At 42.6% G+C, this 25,005-nt stretch overlaps 1 protein-coding gene across 5 annotated transcripts in view; it reads left to right on the top strand.

Moving 5' to 3' along the window:
* Positions 1-1,948: 1,948 nt before the first annotated feature.
* Positions 1,949-25,005, top strand: part of LOC115148428 (myotubularin-related protein 4) — a 100,015-nt gene continuing 76,958 nt past the window's right edge. For 2 of the 5 annotated variants that reach the window (XM_029690311.1, XM_029690308.1), the window contains exon 1: positions 1,949-2,126. In XM_029690311.1, the coding sequence (XP_029546171.1) occupies positions 2,082-2,126 (45 nt within the window). In that variant the 5' untranslated portion in view covers positions 1,949-2,081. Of the gene's footprint in view, positions 2,127-18,008; positions 18,241-21,833; positions 21,875-25,005 lie in introns of those variants that run through there. The other 3 variants (XM_029690310.1, XM_029690312.1, XM_029690317.1) reach the window with 3 other exon arrangements.

Here is a 25,005-nt window from a genome sequence, read left to right as displayed (position 1 = left end):
GCAGAATAACTGATTAATTTACGCTTGGATCAACCCTACTCCTCGGCCAGAGTGTCTAGTATGCGCTCGGAACGCTCCGAGAGCGAAACGCTCTGAATATACGAACGGACAATCTGACAAGGTGAAGAGAGGTATAATCTGACAACGCCCTGAATTTACAAACACCTAGAGCACATTCTGGCACTCCAGATTGAAGTCACGAACACACTCTATGATAATAAAACTCTGTCATGCACCAGAAGCCATCCATATATCCACGTAGCCCATTCCCCCTAACTGGGTGTTCTGAGGTTCTCCTCTCTGTTAGCGAGTCATGATCCACACTATTGCCTGCCTGCCATGGGCCGTCACTCACAGCCAATTAGCAGTCAGGGTCCCCTCCAGTCTATTGTTACATCACAGAGAGAGGACACAGCATCCATATAGACCAGAGCCCAGGCAGGGTCGGTTTAGGACATTACAGAACAGTCACAAATGATTTGTGTCGAATCGATATGATTGTCTATCCTCAACAGTGGAGGGTAATGTCAGCTCTATACATGACATTATACAGTACATTCCTATCTTATAAATACATCACAGGCCATTGTGATAATGGGACTGATGGGAAGGCTGGGGCTGGATGAGTATTGGCTGCACTACTGTCTAAGGTCAATGGGGCATGCTGCAATACACTAGTAGGGAAGTGTATTCTATTGATACACAGTAAAAAAAATGCAGGTAGAGTAGCTTACACTGCAGGTTCTTGTGTGCAGTGTTGCTCGGATGACTCTAGAATGTAAAAAAAGGATGGCTCCTCCCAAAGTCACGACTCAACCGTGGTAGTGTGTGTGCCCCTCTGGCTTAGGGGACACGGTATATGCACACACACACACACACACACACACACACACACACACACACACACACACACACACACACACACACACACACACACACACACACACCCTCCTGTTCCCTTGGGAGCAGGCAAGCATGTTGCTGTATCTGGGAGCAGTACAGGCAGCACCAAGGAGAAACTCAGAATAGAGGGAGGGTAGGCGAGGGGGCAAGGAGGGGGCAGCGCTGCTGTAGAATGCTGTCACTGGAGCTCTCTGCATAGGCTCACTCCTCTTCCACTCCTCCCTCCATGTTCTGCTCCAACCTACCATACCACACTGTCAGTCGGCTTGATACTGTTTCAGCGAGAGACCCCATCCTCCCCAGTGTGTGTGTGCCTTCTGATGCAGAGGTGTCAATGTATGAAACAAACCCTGGTGAAAAACAACCACTAGTGTGAGGTGTTAAATATAGCCTTGTGAAGACATGTTCTGATCGTTTATTTGTGCGTGTGTGTATCTCTACCCATGCGTAGTGCATATGCTGCGTTGCGGTGTGGTGCATGAGATAGATGCGTGATGTGCTGGCTGTAGTATTCAGCAGTGGTGTGGTACGGTCTATGCTGCTCTGACACGTTGCTGAGGAGGCTGCCTGACTGCGTACGAGGAGATGTATCTCGGTGAAGGGTGAACAGGGAAGGGGTAGGTAGGGAGGATGTGATGGAGAGAGAGAGCGAAGCGAGAGCACGTGATTGGGTGAGAGGGTGGAGATGCGTATGGCATGCCGAGGGTGGAGCTTAGCATCAGGCAATTCCTGCTCTCTGTTTCTTTCTCTCTCCTCTGTCTCTCCTCACACTCACGGCATCCCCATTTTTCCGCTCACTTCTAGTAAGTTCACCTGCTCTCCCTTTCTTGTCCTTCATCCTCCTCTTTGTGGGCTATTTCAATGGACTCTGTGTGTTCTTATGGACTATTATCCGCTTCCTCCCAACTTGGTCTGAGCAACAGGGGGGCTTTCCAGGCACCAGCACTCCCTCTCTTGGTTTTCATCCCCCTCACTGGGGGGAGGGGGGAGGACTAAGGGTGGGGGTGTATAGCACCTCCTGGGGCACGTGTGGGGGTAAGACGGAGGCGGATAGGTGTGGAGGGAGTAGGAGTGGTGAGGATGGTAATGCCGGCCCGTGGCTCTCCCTTCTTCCTGCTGCTACTGCTTCTCTGTAGGCTGTGTGTCTCAGGGGCACAGCCCTGCTTCCTCTTCTCGTCATGAGCCTGGCAGCAAGGGTCTCCTGCTCTGTGCTCAACTGCTTTGTAAGTTGCTCAAATTTCAAATTCTCTTCTGTGTGTGTGTGTGTGTGTGTGTGCGCCCGCGCACAAGTTTCTATCTGTATTGTGTGTGTTTTGAACATGCCGTGCTTCTCCCTTTCCTGCGTTGTGTGTGTGTGCGGCTTTCAGTCAGCGGTGGATGGAGGTGGGGTAGTGGTCGGCGCACGTGAGCGCTGCCCAGCTGCTAAGTAACCAATGGCGACCGTAAAGAAAATACTCAATTAATTACGTCCTCTTTTGATGTACAGTATGTGAGAAGGTCAATTTGTGGCTGTGAGTCTGTCGGTGTTCCGGTTCTCTCTTTTCTGTTCTAATCGAGGACAGAGCCACTTAAGATGGGTAGCGGTAGGGAGAGAGGGAGAAACAGGCGTGTTGCCCAAAATAGACCAGACTATGGACAGAGAAGGAACATGCATTGTGAAGAACACACTATTTTTTATACCACACAAATTACCAAAATGACAGACTACACTGTCACTGACATACTGAGATCAATAAAATCGGTTTTAAATGCAACCAATGGCATAGGCCAATGAAAAGAGTGGAGACAGATTATACAGTATGAAAAATAAATTATAGTCTACTAACTTTCCAGTGGCACTCACTCATGGAAACAGTTTTTCCCCGCAATTGTATTTTGAAATATTGCGAAATGCCTTATAGCTGCTGCTTATTGTTGAGTTGTGGCTGTCAATGAACAATCAGCTGTTTAATATTAGCTGCACAGGCTGCTAAATTGCTAAATCACAGTACACAGCATTTAAAAAAAGAAGAAGCGATAGATCCTCTGTAAATTATGCTCTCTGGTGTAGTATTTTCAATCATTACATGTATTTCTGTACAGACAGGAGTTGTAAAGGGAGGGTATATTACTGGAAACCAACGTTTACCAGTAAACTACCAGAATTGTTGTATCTTTTAAGGATTTTATGTAATCTAGTTATATTGGTGTCTGTAATTATATTTGAAATCAAATCAAATGTTATTTGTCACATGTTTCGTAAACAACTGGTGAAATGCTTACAAGATGTGACATGTTCACTAATAATAGTGGCCTTCTGTGTGGGCTTATCACATGTAAAGTATATGACATATTTCTATAAGATGACTTAAAAAAAGAAAGAAAGCTGTAAAACATCCTAAATATAAACCATCAATTTAGTGAATTCTATTGGTGTTTGATATGAGGGTTTCAGCATGAAAAATATATTTTTACACACTTATTTATTTGACTATGTCAGTATGTATTTGTCAATGTTTCGGCATCAAACTGGTGGCAGTTGTGAAAAAAGTAACGAGTTGCAGAGTTAATTGAAAATAATCCCATTGTTAATTAGATACTTTTAAAATGAATTATGCAATTTTCTCTTTAACCATATGGTCTATCTACTAGAAACACATGAACAATGTGGACACAGATATATATACTGCTCAAAAAAATAAAGGGAACACTAAAATAACACATCCTAGATCTGAATGAATAAAATAATCTTATTAAATACTTTTTTCTTTACATAGTTGAATGTGCTGACAACAAAATCACACAAAAATAATCAATGGAAATCCAATGTATCAACCCATGGAGGTCTGGATTTGGAGTCACACTCAAAATTAAAGTAGAAAACCACACTACAGGCTGATCCAACTTTGATGTAATGTCCTTAAAAGAAGTCAAAATGAGGCTCAGTAGTGTGTGTGGCCTCCACGTGCCTGTATGACCTCCCTACAACGCCTGGGCATGCTCCTGATGAGGTAGCGGATGGTCTCCTGAGGGATCTCCTCCCAGACCTGGACTAAAGCATCTGCCAACTCCTGGACAGTCTGTGGTGCAACGTGGCGTTGGTGGATGGAACGAGACATGATGTCCCAGATGTGCTCAATTGGATTCAGGTCTGGGGAACGGGCGGGCCAGTCCATAGCATCAATGCCTTCCTCTTGCAGGAACTGCTGACACACTCCAGCCACATGAGGTCTAGCATTGTCTTGCATTAGGAGGAACCCAGGGCCAACCGCACCAGCATATGGTCTCACAAGGGGTCTGAGGATCTCATCTCGGTACCTAATGGCAGTCAGGCTACCTCTGGCGAGCACATGGAGGGCTGTTCGGCCCCCCAAAGAAATGCCACCCCACACCATGACTGACCCACCGCCAAACCGGTCATGCTGGAGGATGTTGCAGGTAGCAGAACGTTCTCCACGGCGTCTCCAGACTCTGTCACGTCTGTCACATGTGCTCAGTGTAAACCTGCTTTCATCTGTGAAGAGCACAGGGCGCCAGTGGCGAATTTGCCAATCTTGGTGTTCTCTGGCAAATGCCAAACGTCCTGCACGGTGTTGGGCTGTAAGCACAACCCCCACCTGTGGACGTCGGGCCCTCATACCACCCTCATGGAGTCTGTTTCTGACCGTTTGAGCAGACACATGCACATTTGTGGCATGCTGGAGGTAATTTTGCAGGGCTCTGGCAGTGCTCCTCCTGCTCCTCCTTGCACAAAGGCGGAGGTAGCGGTCCTGCTGCTGGGTTGTTGCCCTCCTATGGCCTCCTCCACGTCTCCTGATGTACTGGCCTGTCTCCTGGTAGCGCCTCCATGCTCTGGACACTACGCTGACAGACACAGCAAACCTTCTTGCCACAGCTTGCATTGATGTGCCATCCTGGATGAGCTGCACTACCTGAGCCACTTGTGTGGGTTGTAGACTCCGTCTCATGCTACCACTAGAGTGAAAGCACCGCCAGCATTCAAAAGTGACCAAAACATCAGCCAGGAAGCATAGGAACTGAGAAGTGGTCTGTGGTCACCACCTGCAGAACCACTCCTTTATTGGGGGATGTCTTGCTAATTGTCTATAATTTCCACCTGTTGTCTATTCAATTTGCACAACAGCATGTGAAATTTATTGTCAATCAGAGTTGCTTCCTAAGTGGACAGTTTGATTTCACAGAAGTGTGATTGACTTGGAGTTACATTGTGTTGTTTAAGTGTTCCCTTTATTTTTTTGAGCAGTGTGTGTATATATATATATATATATATATATATATATATATATATATATATATATATACACCATTAGGTACCGAGATGAGATCCTCAGACCCCTTGTGAGACCATATGCTGGTGCGGTTGGCCCTGGGTTCCTCCTAATGCAAGACAATGCTAGACCTCATGTGGCTGGAGTGTGTCAGAAGTTCCTGCAAGAGGAAGGCATTGATGCTATGGACTGGCCCGCCCGTTCCTCAGACCTGAATCCAATTGAGCACATCTGGGACATCATGTCTCGCTCCATCCACCAACGCCACGTTGCACCACAGACTGTCCAGGAGTTGGCGGATGCTTTAGTCCAGGTCTGGGAGGAGATCCCTCAGGAGACCATCCGCCACCTCATCAGGAGCATGCCCAGGCGTTGTAGGGAGGTCATACAGGCACGTGGAGGCCACACACACTACTGAGCCTCATTTTGACTTCTTTTAAGGACATTACATCAAAGTTGGATCAGCCTGTAGTGTGGTTTTCCACTTTAATTTTGAGTGTGACTCCAAATCCAGACCTCCATGGGTTGATAAATTGGATTTCCATTGATTATTTTTGTGTGATTTTGTTGTCAGCACATTCAACTATGTAAAGAAAAAAGTATTTAATAAGATTATTTCTTTCATTCAGATCTAGGATGTGTTGTTTTAGTGTTCCCTTTATTTTTTTGAGCAGTATATATACAGTGTATTCGGAAAGTATTCAGACCCCTTTCCCCTTTTCTACATTTTGTTACGTTACAGCCTAATATGAAAATGGATTAAATACATTTTACCCTCATCAATCTACACACAATACGCCATAATGTCAAAGTGAAAACAGGTTTTTAGACATTTTTGCTAATTTATAAAAAATAAAATACAGAAATACGTTATTAATATAAATATTCAGAAACTTTGCCATGAGACTCGCAATTGAGCTCAGGTGTATCCTGTTTACGTTGATCATCCTTGAGATGTTTCTACAACGTGATTGGAACCCACCTGTGGTAAACTCAATTGATTGGACATGATTTGGAAGGCACACACCTGTCTATGTAAGGTCCCACAGTTGACAGTGCATGTCAGAGCAAAAACCAAGCCATGAGGTCGAAGGAATTGCCGTAGAGCTCCGAGACAGGATTGTGTCGAGGCACAGATCTGGGGAAGGGTACCAAAACATTTCTGCAGCATTGAAGGTCCCCAAGAACACAGTGGCCTCCATCATTCTCAAATGGAAGAAGTTTGGAACCACCAAGACTCTTCCTAAAGCTGGCCGTCCAGCCAAACTGAGCAATCAGGGGAGAAGGGCCTTGGTCAGGGAGGTGGCCAAGAACCCGATGGTCTCACTGACAGAGCTCCAGAGTTCTTCTGTGGAGATGGGAGAACCTTCCAGAAGGACTACCATCTCTGCAGCACTCCACCAATCAGGCCTTTATTGTAGAGTGGCCAGACGGAAGCCACTCCTCAGTAAAAGGCACATGACAGCCCGCTTGGAGTTTGCCAAAAGGCACCTGAAGACTCAGACCATGAGAAACAAGATTCTCTCCTCTGATGAAACCAGGATTGAACTCTTTGGCCTGAATGCCAAGCGTCACGTCTGTAGGAAACCTGGCACCATCCTTATGGTGAAGCATGGTGGTGGCAGCATCGTTCAATGGAGATGTTTTTCAGTGGCAGGGACTGCGAGACTAGTCAGGATCGAGGGAAAGATGAACGGAGCAAAGTACTGAGAGATCCTTGATTAAAACCTGCTCCAGAGCGCTCAGGACTTCAGACTGGGGTGAAGTTTCACCTTCCAACAGGACAATGACCCTAAGCACACAGCCAAAGACAACACAGGAGTGGCTTCGGGACAAGTCTCTGAATATCCTTGAGTGGCCCAGCCAGAGCCCGGACTTGAACCCAATCACACATCTCTGAAGAGACCTGAAAATAGCTGTGCAGCAACGCTCCCCATCCAACCTGACAGCTTGAGAGGATCTGCAAAGAAGAATGGGAGAAACTCTCCAAATACAGGTGTGCCAAGCTTGTAGCGTCATACCCGAGAAGACTCAAAACTGTAATCGCTGCCAATGGTGCTTCAACAAAGTACTGTGTAAAGGGTCTAAATACCTATCTAAATGTGATATTTTATTATTTATTTTATTTGATAAATTAGCAAACATTTCTAAAAACTTGTTTTTGCTTTGTCATTATGGGGTACAGTGTGTAGATTGAGGAGGGGAAAAAACGATTTAATCCATTTTAGAATAAGGGTGTAATGTAACAAAATGTGGAAAAAGTCAAGGGGTCTGAATACTTTCAAATGGCACTGTATATTTTCAAATAACTTTTCTGGCCCGCAAATTCCTTTTAGGGCCCACCTCAGATTTTTTTTTTATTGCCCATCCCTGCATTAATATTCTGTAATATAATAAACAAGGCAAGAACTCATGTAGTTATTAATAAATGCATTTCTTTAACTTCCAAAATCTTTTTTTACAATGGTGGGGAGTACTAAAATGGAGTCTGTGGCTTCAAAACAACGGCCACTGTCTGTCATCTAGTGTATATATAAATCATTGAATTCTACAGGGTGGAGACAAAATGTCAACTTTGTCACACACACCTTCATGTGCAGTCATGTGGCCTGGCAGGTTGAGCACGGCTGGATATATTAACTCTGTATGGACACCTCACTTGGCTGTGTTGTGTTTTTACTGTCAGTGATTCAGCTGAATTGGCTGTTCTCATATGGCTGCACCAGTCACTGTCTGTATAATTTAGTATCAAGACTCCCTTGTTACCTTTCACTTTTGAAAGAGGCTCGAAACTGAACGTTTTTTATAATGTCCCAAGCTTGCACTAGTCTTTGCTTTTGACACAGCTAAATAAAATAACTTCCATAGTTGAATTTCTAGCACTCATATGCTAGCTTGTCTTACATTTCTTTTGGCAAACTCCAGAAAATTAATTCAAAAGCTCTTAACTGAAGTCAAATGCTCCATTCCCCTTCTATCTTTCATCTCTACTCCTCTCCCTCTATCATGTTTGTTTCTTCTCCAAATATATTTCCGTCGGTAAATTGAGCCATAAAAATCAATTGTAATTGTTTTGTTTTTTGTTTCCGTAACTCAGACACCATTATAGCCCTCTCTCCTCTCTGTGTTGGCTAAGTGAATCAGGTGGAGTGCAATTGGAGCCAAGGGCTTCTGGGGGAGGCGGTGCATCTCTTTGTCTTTGCCCCTGGCCTGCATCAGCCACTCTGGCACCTGGGAGGGCTCCTATATCAAGTGGCAACCTGACTGGCATGGCACCTAGGCTACTATAATAGTGGGTGAGCCCTATGAGAGCCTGGCAACAGATGAGTCCTGGGTAGTGTTCAGTAGTGCTCAGGAGGGAGAAAATGGTTTGAAATGGGGAGGTACTGTCTCTCTGCCCCTGGCTTGTTGCTCCATCAGCACTGGCACCTGGAAGGACTCGCAGATCAAGTGCCACCCTGACTGCATAGTACCTGGTTGGTTAGGCCCCAATCAGAGCCTGGCAGCAGATGGGCTGTGTGATGAGTGGTGCCCTGAGTCTCACTATCGCTCTCCATCTCTCACTCCATCACACCGTCCTATTAGAGGCTCAAAGGCACTTCAGCATTCCCTGTATTATTTCTAAGTTTAGGCTACCACAGTTTCTGCACATTCAGTTCCAGCTATAAAAAGTAGCGCTAGCCACGTGACCTGAGGTCAAGGAATTTAAAATTGAATTTTCATTCCATGTGCTTTCTCCCTGTTGATCCGTGAGGTCACAGGTAGCAGAATGTCTGCATTCTCTCTGAGGTCACTGCATTCTCCCTGTAGCTGATCTGATGGATGGATTATCTGCTGACAGTGCCCCATGATTTTAACATGTTTTAACAGAATAAGGGTGTTTTCACATATAGTTCTGAGCTATAGTTCGAATCAGAGTTCGATTATTTGTTACATTGTACAGTATTTTTGTTATTTGGTCCAGTTGGTTTCACATTGTCCAACAAACTAAAATGCCTAAACAAAATCCCGTGTTCATGCAAGTAATTTGTTTATTGGAGGAAAATGCTCTTTGATTATCAATCAGCATAACTTGTGTTTCCCAAACGTTATTACTTTAACTTTGATCTTCAAACAACGTGCGGTAAGAAACAGCACAAATGCCACTCTAACCGCAACGTGAATAGGCTATAGCCCCTATCTTCCCTAATCTGCATCGAATGCACTCATGAATGCGCTGCTACTCATAATGTGTCAGATATATCAAGTTATGGTATGCTACTGCATGCGTTTAAGCAAATGCTCGCCGCCAAACAACCAAATAATAATTCTACTGCACGCCAGTGGTTATTTTCTTTTGTTTGGTCCAGACTGCGTTCTCACCTGCAGCGAACTAGACCACCGTACAAATGGAATCGGACTGAGACCACCCTTTTTGAGCGAACCAAGGTGCGTTGTTTAGTGCGCTCCTGAGTGTGGATATTGTTCACAACAGTCCAAACAAACTGAACTAAGGGGGAAAATGAACCAAAACAATTTGGTGTGAAATTTGGTAATCAATGCACATTTCTGCCTGTGTGTGTCAGTGCTTGTGTGTACATGTACAGTCATGGCCAAAAGTTTTGAGAATGACAAAAATATAAATTTTCACAAGGTTTGCTGCTTCAGTGTCTTTAGATATTTTTGTCAGATGTTACTATGGAATACTGAAGTATAATTACAAGCATTTCATAAGTGTCAAAGGCTTTACATGAAGTTGATGCAAAGAGTCAATATTTGCAGTCTTGACCCTTCTTTTTCAAGACCTCTGCAATCTGCCCTGGCATGCTGTAAATTAACTTCTGGGCCACATCCTGACTGATGGCAGCCCATTCTTGCATAATCAATGCTTGCAGTTTGTCAGAATTGGTGGGTTTTTGTTTGTCCACCCGCCTCTTGAGGATTTACCACAAGTTCTCAATGGGATTAAGGTCTGGGGAATTTCCTGGCCATGGACCCAAAATATTGATGTTTTGTTCCCCAAGCCACTTAGTTATAACTTTTGCCTTATGGCAAGGGGCTCCATCATGCTGGAAAAAGTATTGTTCATCACCAAACTGTTCCTGGATGGTTTGGAGAAGTTGCTCTCAGAGGATGTGTTGGTACCATTCTTTATTCATGGCTGTGTTCTTAGGCACATTGTGAGTGAGCCCACTCCCTGGCTGAGAAGCAACCCCACACATGAATGGTCTCAGGATGCTTTACTGTTGGCATGACACAGGACTGATGGTAGCGCTCACCTTGTCTTCTCCAGACAAGCTTTTTTCCGGAAGCCCCAAACAATCGGAAAGGGGATTCATCAGAGAAAATTACTTTACCCCAGTCCTCAGCAGTCTAATCCCTGTACGTTTTGCAGAATATCAGTCTGTCCCTGATGTTTTTCCTGGAGAGAAGTGGCTTCTTTGCTGCCCTTCTTGACACCAGGTCATCCTACAAATGTCTTTGCCTCACTGTGCGTGCAGATGCACTCACATCTGCCTGCTGCCATTCCTGAGCAAGCTCTGTACTGGTGGTGCCCCGATCCCGCAGCTGAATCAACTTTAGGAGACGGTCCTGGTGCTTGCTGGACTTTCTTGGGTGCCCTGAAGCCTTCTTCACAACATTTGAACCGCTCTCCTTGAAGTTCTTGATGATCCGATAAATGGTAGATTTAGGTGCAATCTTACTGGCAGCCATATCCTTGCCCGTGAAGCCCTTTTTGTTCAAAGCAATGATGACGGCACGTGTTTCCTTGCAGGTAACCATGGTTGACAGAGGAAGAACAATGATTCCAAGCACCACCCACCTTTTGAAGCTTCCAGTCTGTTATTCGAACTCAATCAGCATGACAGAGTGATCTCCAGCCTTTTCCTCGTCAACTCTCACACCTGTGTTAACGAGAGAATCACTGACATGATGTCAGCTGGTCCTTTTGTGGCAGGGCTGAAATGCAGTGGAAATGTTTTTGGGGGATTCAGTTCATTTGCATGGCAAAGAGGGACTTTGCAATTAATTGCAATTCATCTGATCACTCTTCATAACATTCTGGAGTATATACAAATTGCCATCATACAAACTGAGGCAGCAGATTTTGTGAAAATGAATATTTGTGTCATTCTCAAAACTTTTGGCCACGACTGTACAATACATTTGGAAAGTTTTCAGACCCCTTGACTTTTTCCTCATCTTGTTACATTACAGCTATATTCTAAAATTGATTCAAATGTCCATGAGTGTGCAAAGCTGTCATTAAGGCAATGGGTGACACTTTTTTGTTTAACACTTTTTTGGTTATTACATTATTTCATATGTGTTATTTCATAGTTTTGATGTCTTCGCTATCATTCTACATTGTCAAAGGTGAAATAAATAAAATAAAATGTTGAAAATAAAGGAAAACTGTGGAATGCGTAGGTGTGTCCAAACTTTTGACTGGTACAGTCATTATGGTCAGATTTGACAGCATTGACAGCATCCGGTGACACCTTGACAGCATCCGGTGAAATTGCAGAGCGCGAAATTCAAATGACAGAAATCGTAATATTAAACATTCATGAAAATAAGAGTGTCATACATCATTTAAAAGCTTAACTTCTTGTTAATCCAGCTGCGTTGTCAGATTTCAAAAAGGCTTTACGGCGAAAGCACACCAAGTGATTACCTGAGGACAGCGCCCTCAGGACACAAAAGCATTACATACATTTTCCAACCAAGCGGAGGCATCACAAAAGTCAGAAATAGCGATAAAGTAAATCACTTACCTTTGAAGATCTTCATCTGGTTGCAATAACAAGGGTCCCAGCTACATAACAATCTTTTTGTTCGATAAAGTCCTTCTTTATATCCCAAAAAAGTCAGTTTCATTGGCGCACTAGACTCAGTAATCCTCCGGTTTCCGTCGTTCAAAATGCATACAAATGAATCCCGCAAGTTTTTAAAAATGTATTTTATTTCACCTTTATTTAACCAGGTAGGCTAGTTGAGAACAAGTTCTCATTTGCAACTGCGACCTGGCCAAGATAAAGCATAGCAATTCGACACATACAACAACACAGAGTTACACATGGAATAAACAGAATATACAGTCAATAATACAGTAGAACAAAAGAAAACAAAAAGTCTATATACAGTGAGTGCAAATGAGGTAAGTTAAGGCAATAAATAGGCCATGGTGGCGAAGTAATTACAATATAGCAATTAAACACTGGAATGGTAGATGTGCAGAAGATGAATGTGCAAGTAGAGATACTGGGGTGCAAAGGAGCAAGATAAATAAATAAATACAGTATGGGGATGAGGTAGGTAGATAGATGGGTTGTTTACAGATGGGCTATGTACAGGTGCAGGGATCTGTGAGTTACCAATAAACTTCTTCCAAACATATCAAACAACGTTCCTAATCAATCCTCAGGTACCCTAATATGTAAATAAACGATCAAATGTAAGACGGAGAATAACGGAGACCATTACCGGAGATAAATAACGAAGTACACTCACTCACTGGAACACGCAACAAACACTACAGCCAAAATGGGGGCCACTTACTAAAACTACAATTTCTAGCTCATTTAAAAAAACTGCCTGAAACTCTTTCTAAAGACTGTTGACATCTATTGGAAGCCCTAGGAACTGCAATCTGGGAGGTATTCCTTTTATAGTCCCATTGACAGCCATAGTAATCAAGGGTGAGCTGAAAAAAAAAGATCTGGATGGATTGTCCTCGGGTTTTCGCCTGCCATATCAGTTCTGTTATACTCACAGACATTATTTTAACAGTTTTGGAAATGTTATAGTGTTTTCTATCCAATACTACCATATATGCATATCCTAGCTTCTGGGCCTGAGTAACAGGCAGTTTACTTTGGGCACCTCATTCGTCCAAACTTCCGAATACTGCCCCCTAGCCCGAAGAAGTTAACTACACATGGTTGATGATATTACTGATTTATCTAGCTTGTCTTGCATTGCATATAATCAATGCGGTGTCTGTTACTTTATCATCGAATCACAGCCTACTTCGCCAAACGGGGGATAATTTAACAAAAACGCATTCGCGAAAAAAGCCCAATTGTTGCACGAATGTACCTAGCCATAAACATCAATGCCTTTCTTAAAATCAATACACAGAAGAATATTTTTTTAAACCTGCATATTTAGTTAAAAGAAATTCATGTTAGCAGGCAATATTAACTAGGGAAATTGTGTCACTTCTCTTGCGTTCATTGCACGCAGAGTCAGGGTATATGCAACAGTTGGGGCTGCCTGGCTCGTTGCGAACTAATTTGCCAGAATTGTACATAATTATGACATAACATTGAAGGTTGTACAATGTAAACGCAATATTTAGACTTAGGGTTGCCACCCGTTCGATAAAATACGGAACGGTTCCATGTTTCACTGAAAGAATAAACGTTTTGTTTTCGAAATGATAGTTTCTGAATTTGACCATATTAATGACCTAAGGCTCGTATTTCTGTGTTTATTATATTATTATTAAGTCTATGATCTGATATTTGATAGAGCAGTCTGACTGAGCAGTGGTAGGCAGCAGCAGGCTCATAAGCATTCATTCAAACTTTACTGTGTTTGCCAGCAGCTCTTAGCAATGCTTGAATCACAGCTGTGTTTATGACTTCAAGCCTATCAACTCCTGAGATTAGGCTGGCAATACTAAAGTGCCTATTAGAACATCCAATAGTCAAAGGTATATGAAATACAAATGGTATAGAGAGAAATAGTTGACGTGTCATAATTCCTATAATAACTACAACTTAAAACTTCTTAACTAGCAATATTGAAGAACTGGGAATATTGAACAACCAGCTTTCATATGTTCTAAGCAAGGAACTTAAACGTTAGCTTTTTTACATGGCACATACAGTTGAAGTCAGAAGTTTACATACACCTTAGCCAAATACATTTAAACTCAGTTTTTCACAATTCCTGACATTTAATCCTCGTAACAATTCCCTGTCTTAGGTCAGTTAGGATCTCCACTTTATTTTAAGAATGTGAAATGTCAGAATAATAGTTGAGAGAATGATTTATTTCAGCTTGTATTTCTTTCATCACATTACCAGTGGGTCAGAAGTTTACATACACTCAATTAGTATTTGGTAGCATTGCTAACCACAATATGTTGGGTGAATTTTGGCCCATTCCTGCTGACAGAGCAGGTGTAACTGAATCAGGTTTGTGGGCCTCCTTGCTCGCACACGCTTTTTCAGTGCTGCCCACACATTTTCTATAGGATTGTGGTCAGGGCTTTGTGATGGCCACTACAATACCTTGACTTTGTTGTCCATAAGCCATTTTGCCACAACTTTGGAAGTATGCTTGGGGTCATTGTTCATTTGGAAGACCCATTTGCGACCAAGCTTTAACTTCCTGACTGATGTCTTGAGATGTTGCTTCAATATATTCTATTTTTTTTCCTCTGTCATGACGCCATCTATTTTGTGAAGTGCACCAGTCCCTCCTGCAGCAAAGCACCCCCACAACATGATGCTGCCACCTCCGTGCTTCACGGTTGGGATGGTGTTCTTCGGCTTGCAAGCCTCCCCCTTTTTTCTCCAAACATAATGATGGTCATTATGGCCAAACAGTTCTATTTCAGACCAGAGGACATTTCTCCAAAAAGTACGATCTTTGTCCCCATGTGCAGTTGAAAATCATAGTCTGGCTTTTTTTATGGCGGTTTTGGAGCAGTGACTTCTTCCTTGCTGAGCGGCCTTTCAGGTTATGTCGATATAGGACTTGTTTTACTGTGGATATAGATACTTTTGTACCTGTTTCCTCCAGCATCTTCACAAGGTCATTTGCTGTTGTTCTGGGATTGATTTGCACTTTTCGCAACAAGTACGTTCATCTTTAGGAGACAGAACGTGTCTCCTTCCTGAGCGGTATGATGCCTGCGTCGTCCTATGGTGTTAGTACTTGCGAACTATTGTTTTTACAGATGAACGTGGTACCTTCAGGCGTTTGGAAATTGCTCCCAAAAATGAACCAGACATGTGGAGGTCTACATTTTTTTTCTGAGGTCTTGGCTGATTTCTTTTGATTTCCCCATGATGTCAAGCAAAGAGGCACTGAGTTTGAAGGTAGGCCTTGAAATACATCCACAGGTACACCTCCAATTGACTCAAATGATGTCAATTAGCCTATCAGAAGCTTCTAAAGCCATGACATCATTTTCTGGTATTTTCCAAGCTGTTTAAAGGCACAGTCAACTTAGTGTATGTTAACTTCTGACTCACTGGAATTGTGATAGAGTGAATTACAAGTGAAATAATCTGTAAAGAATTGTTGGAAAAATTACTTGTGTCATGCACAAAGTAGATGTCCTTACCAACTTGCCAAAACTATAGTTTGTTAACCAGAAATATGTGGAGTGGTTGAAAAACAAGTTTTAATGACTCCAACCTAAATGTATGTAAACTTCCGATTTCTACTGTATTGCACTTTTACTTTCTTCTCCAACACTGTGTTTTTGCATTATTTAAACCAAACTTAGCATGTTTCATTATTTATACGAGACTAAATAGATTTTATTTATGTATTATATTAAGTTAAAATAAAAGTGTTCCTTGTTCATTCAGTATTGTTGTAATTGTCATTATTACAAATATATATATATTTAAATCGTCCGAATTATCGGTATCGGCTTTTTTTGGTCCTCTAATAATCCGTATCGTCGTTGAAAAAATCAGAATCGGTCAACCTCTTGTTCTATCTCAGGAGAGCAGAACCTCGAGACAATAATATTAGAGATTGCGCACCAGCGGTTGATAACAAAGAGACACACACCTCCCCCATTGAGTTTAACCAACGCTGCCGTTCTGTTCTGCCGATGCTTAGAAAAACCAGTCAGATGTATTTTATCCATGTCCTTCAGCCACGACTCCAAGAAATTCTCGAACGGAGCTCCTCCAGTTTGTTTGTTTTCAAGTGACTGTACTTTCTCCAATAGAACGGGGGGTGGGTAGTTTTGTCACTCCCCCCTCCGAATACATCGCTCTGTTTCTTTCGTCATTCTTTGTCCCTTTTTTTAACCCTTGCAATCTTGTTGGAGATGTGCCTGTGACTAGACCTAGTGCTTTAGTTAGTATTGGGTAAAGTGGTGGACATTGAAAGCCATGTGCATAGTTGATGTTTCTGCCTCGGTGCTTGTGAGCAGAGCTCTACTGTTCCACTGGAACAGGCTGGATGGGCCTGTACTGTAGTCACTTGTCATATAACCTTCAAAACCCAGAGGATGTCCATGTCACGGTTGTCGTCGGGTAAAGTGGACCAAGACGCAGCGGGGAAATGTGCACTCATCTTTTATTTAAATGGAGAAGGAGGTGAACCAAAAAAACACGTACACCAAAAAAAAACAGAACAACTAATAACAGGCCGGTAAGGCACAAAGCTATACACAGCACAATCTCCCACAAATACTAAAACAAAAACATACCTATTTATAGAACCCTCAATCTGAGGCAACGAGAAAACACCTGCCTCCAATTGAGGGTTCAACCCCCAATAAACTAAACATAGAAATACAAAGAACTAGACTAAACATAGAAATACATTAACATAGAACAGTGCCCAAAACCCCGGAATAATAAATCAAACACACCACTAAACACACAACCACCCCGAACCACATAAAACAAATACCCCCTGCCACGTCCTGACCAAACTACAATAACAAATAACCCCTATTACTGGTCAGGACGTGACAGTCCATCTCATAGAGATAGATACAGTGTCTCTCTTTTTATAAAATGCAGTACAGAACACTCACAGTACTAATACAGGGGTTCTGTAAATTATCCAGAGAATTATAGTCCAGGCACAAAGCCCTAGTCAGATTAGGTGAATAGCATCGGTCTCACGATGAGTAACAAGGAAGAATTGGGTGAGAAACTAGGAATGGGATTTATCTCAGAAAAAGGGTGATTTTCATTTCCATAGCAACTAGACTCAGTCAGACTTATTCATGATTGCAGTAAATGTTCATATGCTGCCTTTCCTTTGTCTTTCTGTGTCTGAATACCTACAGTCACCCATCTTTTTTCTATTCTTCATGTTCCCTCTCTTTTTCTCCTTCAGCAGTCTATCACATTATTTTTCTATCTATACTTACAGTACAGTATTCCCTGGAAAGGGACTCTGTCACTCGACTCGCAGAGCTTTTTACAAAAGGATTAGAACGCCATTGTTTTTAGTTAATTAAAAAGACCAGCTGTGGCAACCCCATTCACTACTAGTGGCCTTAAGCTGAACTGTGTCAGAGGCTGAGCACTGAGGATCCCCTCAGAAGAACAGATGTACAGTATCACAGCTGTGGCAGATAAGGTGAAAAAATAAGTAATTCTTATAATAAGCCCAGATATGATGTGTTGGGACTGGGGAGGATGGAAAAGGGAAAGACGGAAGGAGAGGTGGATGGAAAAAGAGCGCTGAGACGTTAAGCTGCAGCGTGTTCTCCAGGTCCGGTTTTCTGACTCTGTGCTTGTTAGAGGGGGGAAGGGGGCGCAGGCAGGCAGGCTTTCAGAACAGCAGTGACGAAGCAAAAACGCGTTGTTGGCTTGTCTGTTGCAGCAGCACAGCACGCGCTGTTCTCTATCTTCCTGGCCTTGCCTGCAGGGACAGAGTAGAACGTTTCTCTCTCCCTGCCTCACTCTCTCTCTGCCTGCCTCATGCTCTCTCGCTCTCTGTCCTTTCTATCCTTTCTTTCTGTCCTCTCCGTCTGTCTTATTTTATCTGGAAGTGGACTACCATCAAATGGATGGGGCGGGAGAGAGACTAATAAGAAATGCATTAGCAGACTTTTGTTTACCTCCTGCGTCAAGCAGCCAAGTGTTTTTTTTCTTCTCTTTTTGCTATTCTGAAGCTCTGCTATGACCTGTTTGAGGTCATCAGGAGTTCAGCTGGGTGTCTGCAGGGCGCTTCATCTGCACTGTATTAATGGAAGACTTGACAGGTGAAAATATGATGGAAGCTCATCATTAGGCTGGCTTTGACCTGGTCTGTTCTTTCAGATCAGTGCACGGAAATGAAGGAGAGGAGATGCGGAGAGGACAAGGTGATTGAAAAAGAATGCAGTTGTTTGTACCACAATCTGCTCTGAATAATCTGAGCCTCTGACTTTCCTGTGCACAGGCTATCCACCTACTGTCTGCCAGCCTCTCAGCACTCTCCCTCCTATTGCTTCTGCTCTCTTTCTTTCCTTTGTCTCTGCTCCTAGTCCTCACAGTCCTATTTAACGCCTTTAAACCAGGGTTTCTGTCTGGGTCTGGGCCTGCCAGGAACAGTATTTTGAAGCTCTGCCTCTCCTGGCTCTCTGGATTCTTAATTTGGAAAGTGTGGCTCTTCTCTTAAGCCGTTGAATATCAAAACACCAAGCGACAAATTAAAACCCATGTCTGCATCTAAAATGGCACCTTATTCCCTGATAGCCCTGGTCAAAATTAGTGCATAACAGGGGAAAGGGTACCATCTCGGACTCACCCCCAGGTTTGTCAGTGGCAGTGTCTGGACTGGACTCAAATTCTGTTATGCACTGTGATGGGTTTATAGTGTAGTATTAATTAAAGGGTAGGAAGCAGGAGTTTTTACTCACCAAAATAAGAACACAGTGTGGTCAAAGCCTTACTAACTTAGTTGTAGTCATTTCTGGTTACCTATAACTCCAAAAATTGTTATGTTTTGGGTTTTTGAAATATTTATTAACTTATTTTCAGATATCTTTGGAACTACCAACGATGCACTAAAGTCAACGTCATTCAGAGAACCTACTCTGTGCTCCCGAGTTGCTAGCTAGCTTGAGCTAGCTAACGTTAGCCACTAGCTATGTTAGCAGGTACCTTAAAACTTCAATTTAACACAGTCTCAAATAGCCGCCTGTGTGATGTAAACAAGGAACAGATGGAGCATCCTGCACTTCAGCACCGGCAGGCTCTTGGTGTTTAATTGCCTCGGGCTCAAAACGGAAGAGGAAAATCATCCCTGCCTGCTCTAATTGCTTATTACTTTGTCTGTTCTTTGTTTGTTTTTCATCCTACTTTTTGTTTTGTCAACTTTTTTTTACTTTTCCATTGTAGCTCAGTTTGTAGAGCATGGTGCTTGCAACGCCAGGAAAGTATGTTTAATTCCCGGGGCCACCCGCATATAAAATGTATGCACGCATGACTGCAAGCCGCTTTGGATAAAAGCGTCTGCTAAATGTACATATACACACAATTGGCCAGTTTATTAGGTACCGGGTCAGAGCCCTCTTTGCCTCCAGAACAGCCTGAATGCTTTGGGGAATTCTACAATGTATCAAAAATGTTCCACAGTAATGTTGGTCCATGCTCACATGATGGCATCACGCAGTTGCTGCAGATTGGACGCCGGTACATTCATGCTGCAAACAGCCCATTCCATATCGTCCCAAAGATGCTCTATTGGGTTGAGGTCTGGGACTGCGCATGTCACTGGAGTAAACTGAACTTGCTGTCATGTTCCAGGCAATGTTTTTCCACTCCTTAATTGTCCATTGTTGATCGCGTGCCCACTGAAGCCGCTTCTTCTTGCTTTTAGCTGATAGGAGTGGAACCCGGTGTGGTTATCTACTGCAATAGCCCATCCGTGACAAGGATTGACGAGTTTTGTGTTCCGAGATTCTGTTCTGCACACCACTGTGTTGTACTGTGCCGTTATTTGTCTGTTTTTGACCCGCCTGTTTGGAAGACCCATTTGCGACCAAGCTTTAACTTCCTGACTGATGTCTTGAGATGTTGCTTCAATACATCCACATAATTTTCCTCCTTCATGATGCCATCTATTTTGTGACGTGCACCAGTCCCTCCTGCAGCAAAGCACCCCCACAACATGATACTGCCTCCCCCGTGCTCCACGATTGGGATGGTGTTCTTCGGCTTGCAAGCCTCCCCCTTTTTCCTCCAAACATAACAATGGTCATTATGGTCAAACAGTTATATTTTTGTTTCATCAGACCAGAGGACATTTCTCCAAAAAGTACGATCTTCGTCCCCATGTGCAGTTGCGAACCATAGTCTGGCTTTTTTTATGGCGGTTTTGGAGCAGAGGCTTCTTCCTTGCTGAGCGGCCTTTCAGGTTATGTCGATATAGGACTTGTTTTACTGTGGATATAGATACTTTTGTACCTGTTTCCTCCAGCATCTTCACAAGGTCATTTGCTGTTGTTCTGGGATTGATTTGCACTTTTCGCCTCAAAGTACAGAACGCGTCTCCTTCCTGAGCGGTATGACGGCTGCGTGGTCCCAATGTGTTTATATTTGCGTACTATTGTTTGTACAGATGAAAGTGGTCCCTTCAGCCATTTGGAAATTGCTCCCAAGGATGAACCAGACTTGTGGAGGTCTACAATTGTTTTTCTGAGGTCTTATCTGATTTCTTTTGATTTTCCCATGATGTCAAGCAAAGAGGCACTGAGCTTGAAGGTAGGCCTTGAAATACATCCACAGGTACACCTCCAATTGACTCAAATGATGTCAGTAAGCCTATCAGAAGCTTCTAAAGCCATGACATCATTTTGTGGTATTTTCCAAGCTGTGTAAAGGCACAGTCAACTTAGTGTATGTAAACTTCTGACCCACTAGAATTGTGAAACAGTGAATTTTAAGTGAAATAATCTGTCTGTAAACAATTGCTGGAAAAATGACTTGTGTCATGTACAAAGTAGATGTCCTAACCGACTTGCCCAAACTATAGTTTGTTAACAAGAAATTTGTGGAGTGGTTGAAAAACAAGTTTTAATGACTCCAACCTAAGTGTATGTAAACTTCCGACTTCAACTGTATATACTGAGAGATCCTTGATTAAAACCTGCTCCAGAGCAGTAACAGGACATCAACCCTAAGCACACAGCCAAGACAATGCAGAAGTTGCTTCGGGGCACGTCTCTGAATGTCCGTGAGTGGCCCAGCCAGAGCCCAGACTTGAACCCAATCGAATATCTACATTTACATTTTAGTCATTTAGCAGACGCTCTTATCCAGAGCAACTTACAGTAGTGAATGCATACATTTCATAAAAAAATTTTCTCCATACTGGTCCCCCATGGGAATCGAACACACAACCCTGGTGTTGCAAACACCATGCTCTACCAACTGAGCTACACGGGACCTGGAGAGACCTGAAAATAGTTGTGCAGCCACGCTCCCCATCTAACTTGATAGACCTTGAGAGGATCTTCAGAGATAAATGGGAGAAGCTCCACAAATACAGGTGTGCCAAGCTTGTAGCACTGTCAAAGGTGCTTCAACAAAGTACTGATTAAAGGGGTCGAATACTATATTTCAGTAAAAAAAATTTAATAAATGTTCCAAAATTTCAAAAAAACTGTTTTTTTGCGTATTCATTGTGTAGATTGAGGGGGGAAAAACGATTTAATCAATTTTAGGATAAGGCTGTAACGTAACAAAATGTGGAAAATGTCAAGGGGTCTGAATACTTTCCGAATGCAGTGTATGTATGTGCAGTACCAGTAAAAAAAATGTACTATTTTTTACATTGTATAATAATAGTGAAGACATCAAAACTATGAAATGACAAATATGGAATCATGTAATAACCAAAAAAGTGTTTAGCAAATCAAAATATATTTTATATTTCAGATCCTTGAAGTAACTACCCTTTGCCTTGATGACAGCTTTGCACACTCTTGGCATTCTATCAACCAGCTTCATGAGGTAGTCACATGCATTTTAATTAACAGATGTGCCTTGTTTAAAGTTCATTTGTGGAATTTCTTTCCTTTTTAATGTGTGTGGTGACAAGGTAGGGGTGGTACACAAAAGATAGCCCTATATGGTAAAAGACCAAGTCCATATTATGGCTAGAACAGCTCAAATAAGCAAAGAGAAATGACAGTCCATCATTACTTTAAGACATGAAGGTCAGTCAATATGGAAAATATCAAGAACTTTGAAAGTAGTCACAAAAACCATCATGTGCTTTGATGAAACTGGCTCTCATGAGGACTGCCACAGGAAAGGAAGACCCAGAGTTACCTCTGCTGCTGAGGAGAAGTTCATTAGAGTTAACTGCACCTCAGATTGCAGCCCAAATAAATGCTTCACAAATTTTAAGTAATAGACACATCTCAACATCAACTGTTCAGAGGAGACTTTACAACATTAACAATGTCTACACTTTATGTCTGATCAATTTGATGTTATTTTAATGGACAAAAAAAGTGCTTTTCTTTCAGAAACAAGGACATTTCTAAGTGACACCAAACTTTTGAACTGTAGTGTATGCAGCAACTCCTACGAGACTGTTGGAAAAGCATTCCAGATGAAGCTGGTTGAGAGAATGCCAAGAGTGTGCAAAGCTGTCATCAAGGCAAAGGGTGGATACTTTGAAGAATCTCAAATATAAAATATATTTTGATTTGTTTAACACTCTAATGCATCAGCTAATCACATTAACCTCACACGCCACATCATCCTTGATGTGGTAAACTGTTAGAAGCGTAGGACAGACAACTGAAAGTGTAAGAAAGACACCTGAAAGTGTGAGAACACCAATGAAGTACTATTCTATTCTAAAGGTGTCTATAAGCTTCACGTGCGTAGATCTACATGTGCTTGGGTGGAGTCAGATTTATTTTTTTTGCAACCCACACCTTTTGTAACATGATACCTCGCCAGGCCAGACTCCCAAATAGTTTCAAGTTTAAAGGTTATTCGCCACGTGCATAGGATAGAACCGGTGTAAAACAGTACAGTGAAATTCTTACATTGAGAGTTTGTTCCCAACAATGCAGTGAATAATAATATAGATAATAATAGAAAATAGACAAAAAATAAGTATGAATAAAAACCACACATGCAAGTACAGTGGCAAGAAAAAGTATGTGAACCCTTTGGAATTACCTGGATTTCTGCATAAATTAGTCATCAAATTTGATCTGATCTTCATCTAAGTCACAACAATAGACAAACAGTGTGCCTAAAAGTTTATCAACATTTAAGCTAAACGTTCTGATCTGTTGCATCAGCCTCATTGCTTAAAAAGTTTTTTTTGATGCTAGTGGTTGTATTAATTTGGGATATATCGCATCCCAGACTATGTTTGGAATATTTATTTCTCGCACAGAATAGGTCAACTTTTTTACTATGGTAGATTTACATAGGCTAGTGCTTTTGCTGTTCGTTAGGCATACTCATCTTGTTGGCTGACGAAAAGTAAATGTGGACAGTTCGTCCAATATCTTCAATATGCACCTCGGAATTGGATAAGGAATTGCAGGTGCATCCCCGATGTGTCTGTCTTCACTTGTAGCCTGTGAGAAAGACCCGATCACATGATGGAGAGCGGTGTGAGTGAGATGAGAGGTGCTTCGGAGCAGGCAGCGCTCAGGGAGAAGGCATGGATTTTTTTAGGGTGTGTTTTTGCCACACAAAGGGGATGCCATTGGGAAATTTGAGGCATTATCAAGTGCTTCTCAAATTGTGAATGAGAGACTGACATGTGTACAGCCTGCGCAAAAAAACTAAGCAGAGCTCATGCCTTTCAACCAACTTTTTTCAAATCATTGTTAGGCGCATCATGCAGCCTTACAATGTATTAAACATCTAAACATATAGCCCAACATTTGTAGAACAACTAAAGGTACATTAATAACTCTAAATTAAGCATATAGGATTACCTATTGCCACAACACAACACGATTACCACAACACAGAATAGCCGCATGTGCGCACTCCCTCAAATTATTTGGAGAAAATATCCTTTCTATTTTATTCAGCTTTGTTCAATTGTATTCTTCATTCTATAAAATAATATATAATAATTCCACGGAATTATAAGCAAATCTTGTCTGCTAAATGAACTAGTGTAGCCCACAGCCATATGGTATAGCCAGATCAGGACCTAACATAAGGACAACTCAGAGTATACTATTCTTTTCTTCTGAAATAGACAACATTTTCTTCACAGTATGTTTCTTTAGACCTGTCTAAAATAAATTATGGATTTATTGTGAAGGTGTAGGCTCTACTACATGGATTTATTTGACTTTTTAAAATGTAAATGTTCCAAAGGTCTGCATCAGTGGCTTGTAGGCTATGTGTGGAAGCCAGGAGATGCTAAATGTGTTTATGTTAATTAACAGTCAATAACCGTAACGCTGACAGTTTTATTATTTCTTTTTTTTACCCCTTTTTCTTCCCCAATTTCGTGGTCTCCAATTGGTAGTTACAGTCTTGTCCCATCGCTGCAACTCCTGTACGGACATTGGAGAGGCGAAGGTCAAGAGCTGTGCATCCTCCAAAACACAAGCCGCCAATCCGCACTGGTTCTTGACACAATGCTTTCTTAACCCGGAAGCCAGCCGCACCAATGTGTCGGAGGAAACACCGTACACCTGGTGACCCTGTCAGTGTGCATGCACCTGGCCCGCCACAGGAGTCGCTAGAGCACGATGGGACAAGGACATCCTGGCCGGCCAAACCCTCCCCTAACCCTGACAACGTTGGGCCAATTGTACGCCGCCTCATGGATCTCCCGATTGTGGCCGGCTGCGACACAGCCTGAGATCGAACCAGGATCTGTAGTAACACAGCTAGCACTGCGATGCAGTGCATTAGACCGCTGCACCACTCGGGAGGCCCTGATACTGACAGTTATTTACTTGACAATCACCAGCTGATGAAATTTCGTGACCGCTACAGCCCTAGCCGCAGTGTAAGTGATGAGTCAAGAGTTAGTGCAAAAAGCATCTATGCAGATAGTCGGGGTATCTAGGTCCTGGATGGCAAGGAGCTCGGCTGGGGTCGTACACACTACCCTCTGTAGTGCCTTACGGTCAGATGCC

This window comes from Salmo trutta, chromosome 15, assembly GCF_901001165.1.
Source record: "Salmo trutta chromosome 15, fSalTru1.1, whole genome shotgun sequence".
In the NCBI taxonomy this organism is placed as follows: domain Eukaryota; kingdom Metazoa; phylum Chordata; class Actinopteri; order Salmoniformes; family Salmonidae; genus Salmo; species Salmo trutta.
The sequence above is the reverse complement of the archived record's forward strand: the minus strand, read 5'-3'. Positions and strand labels throughout refer to the sequence as shown.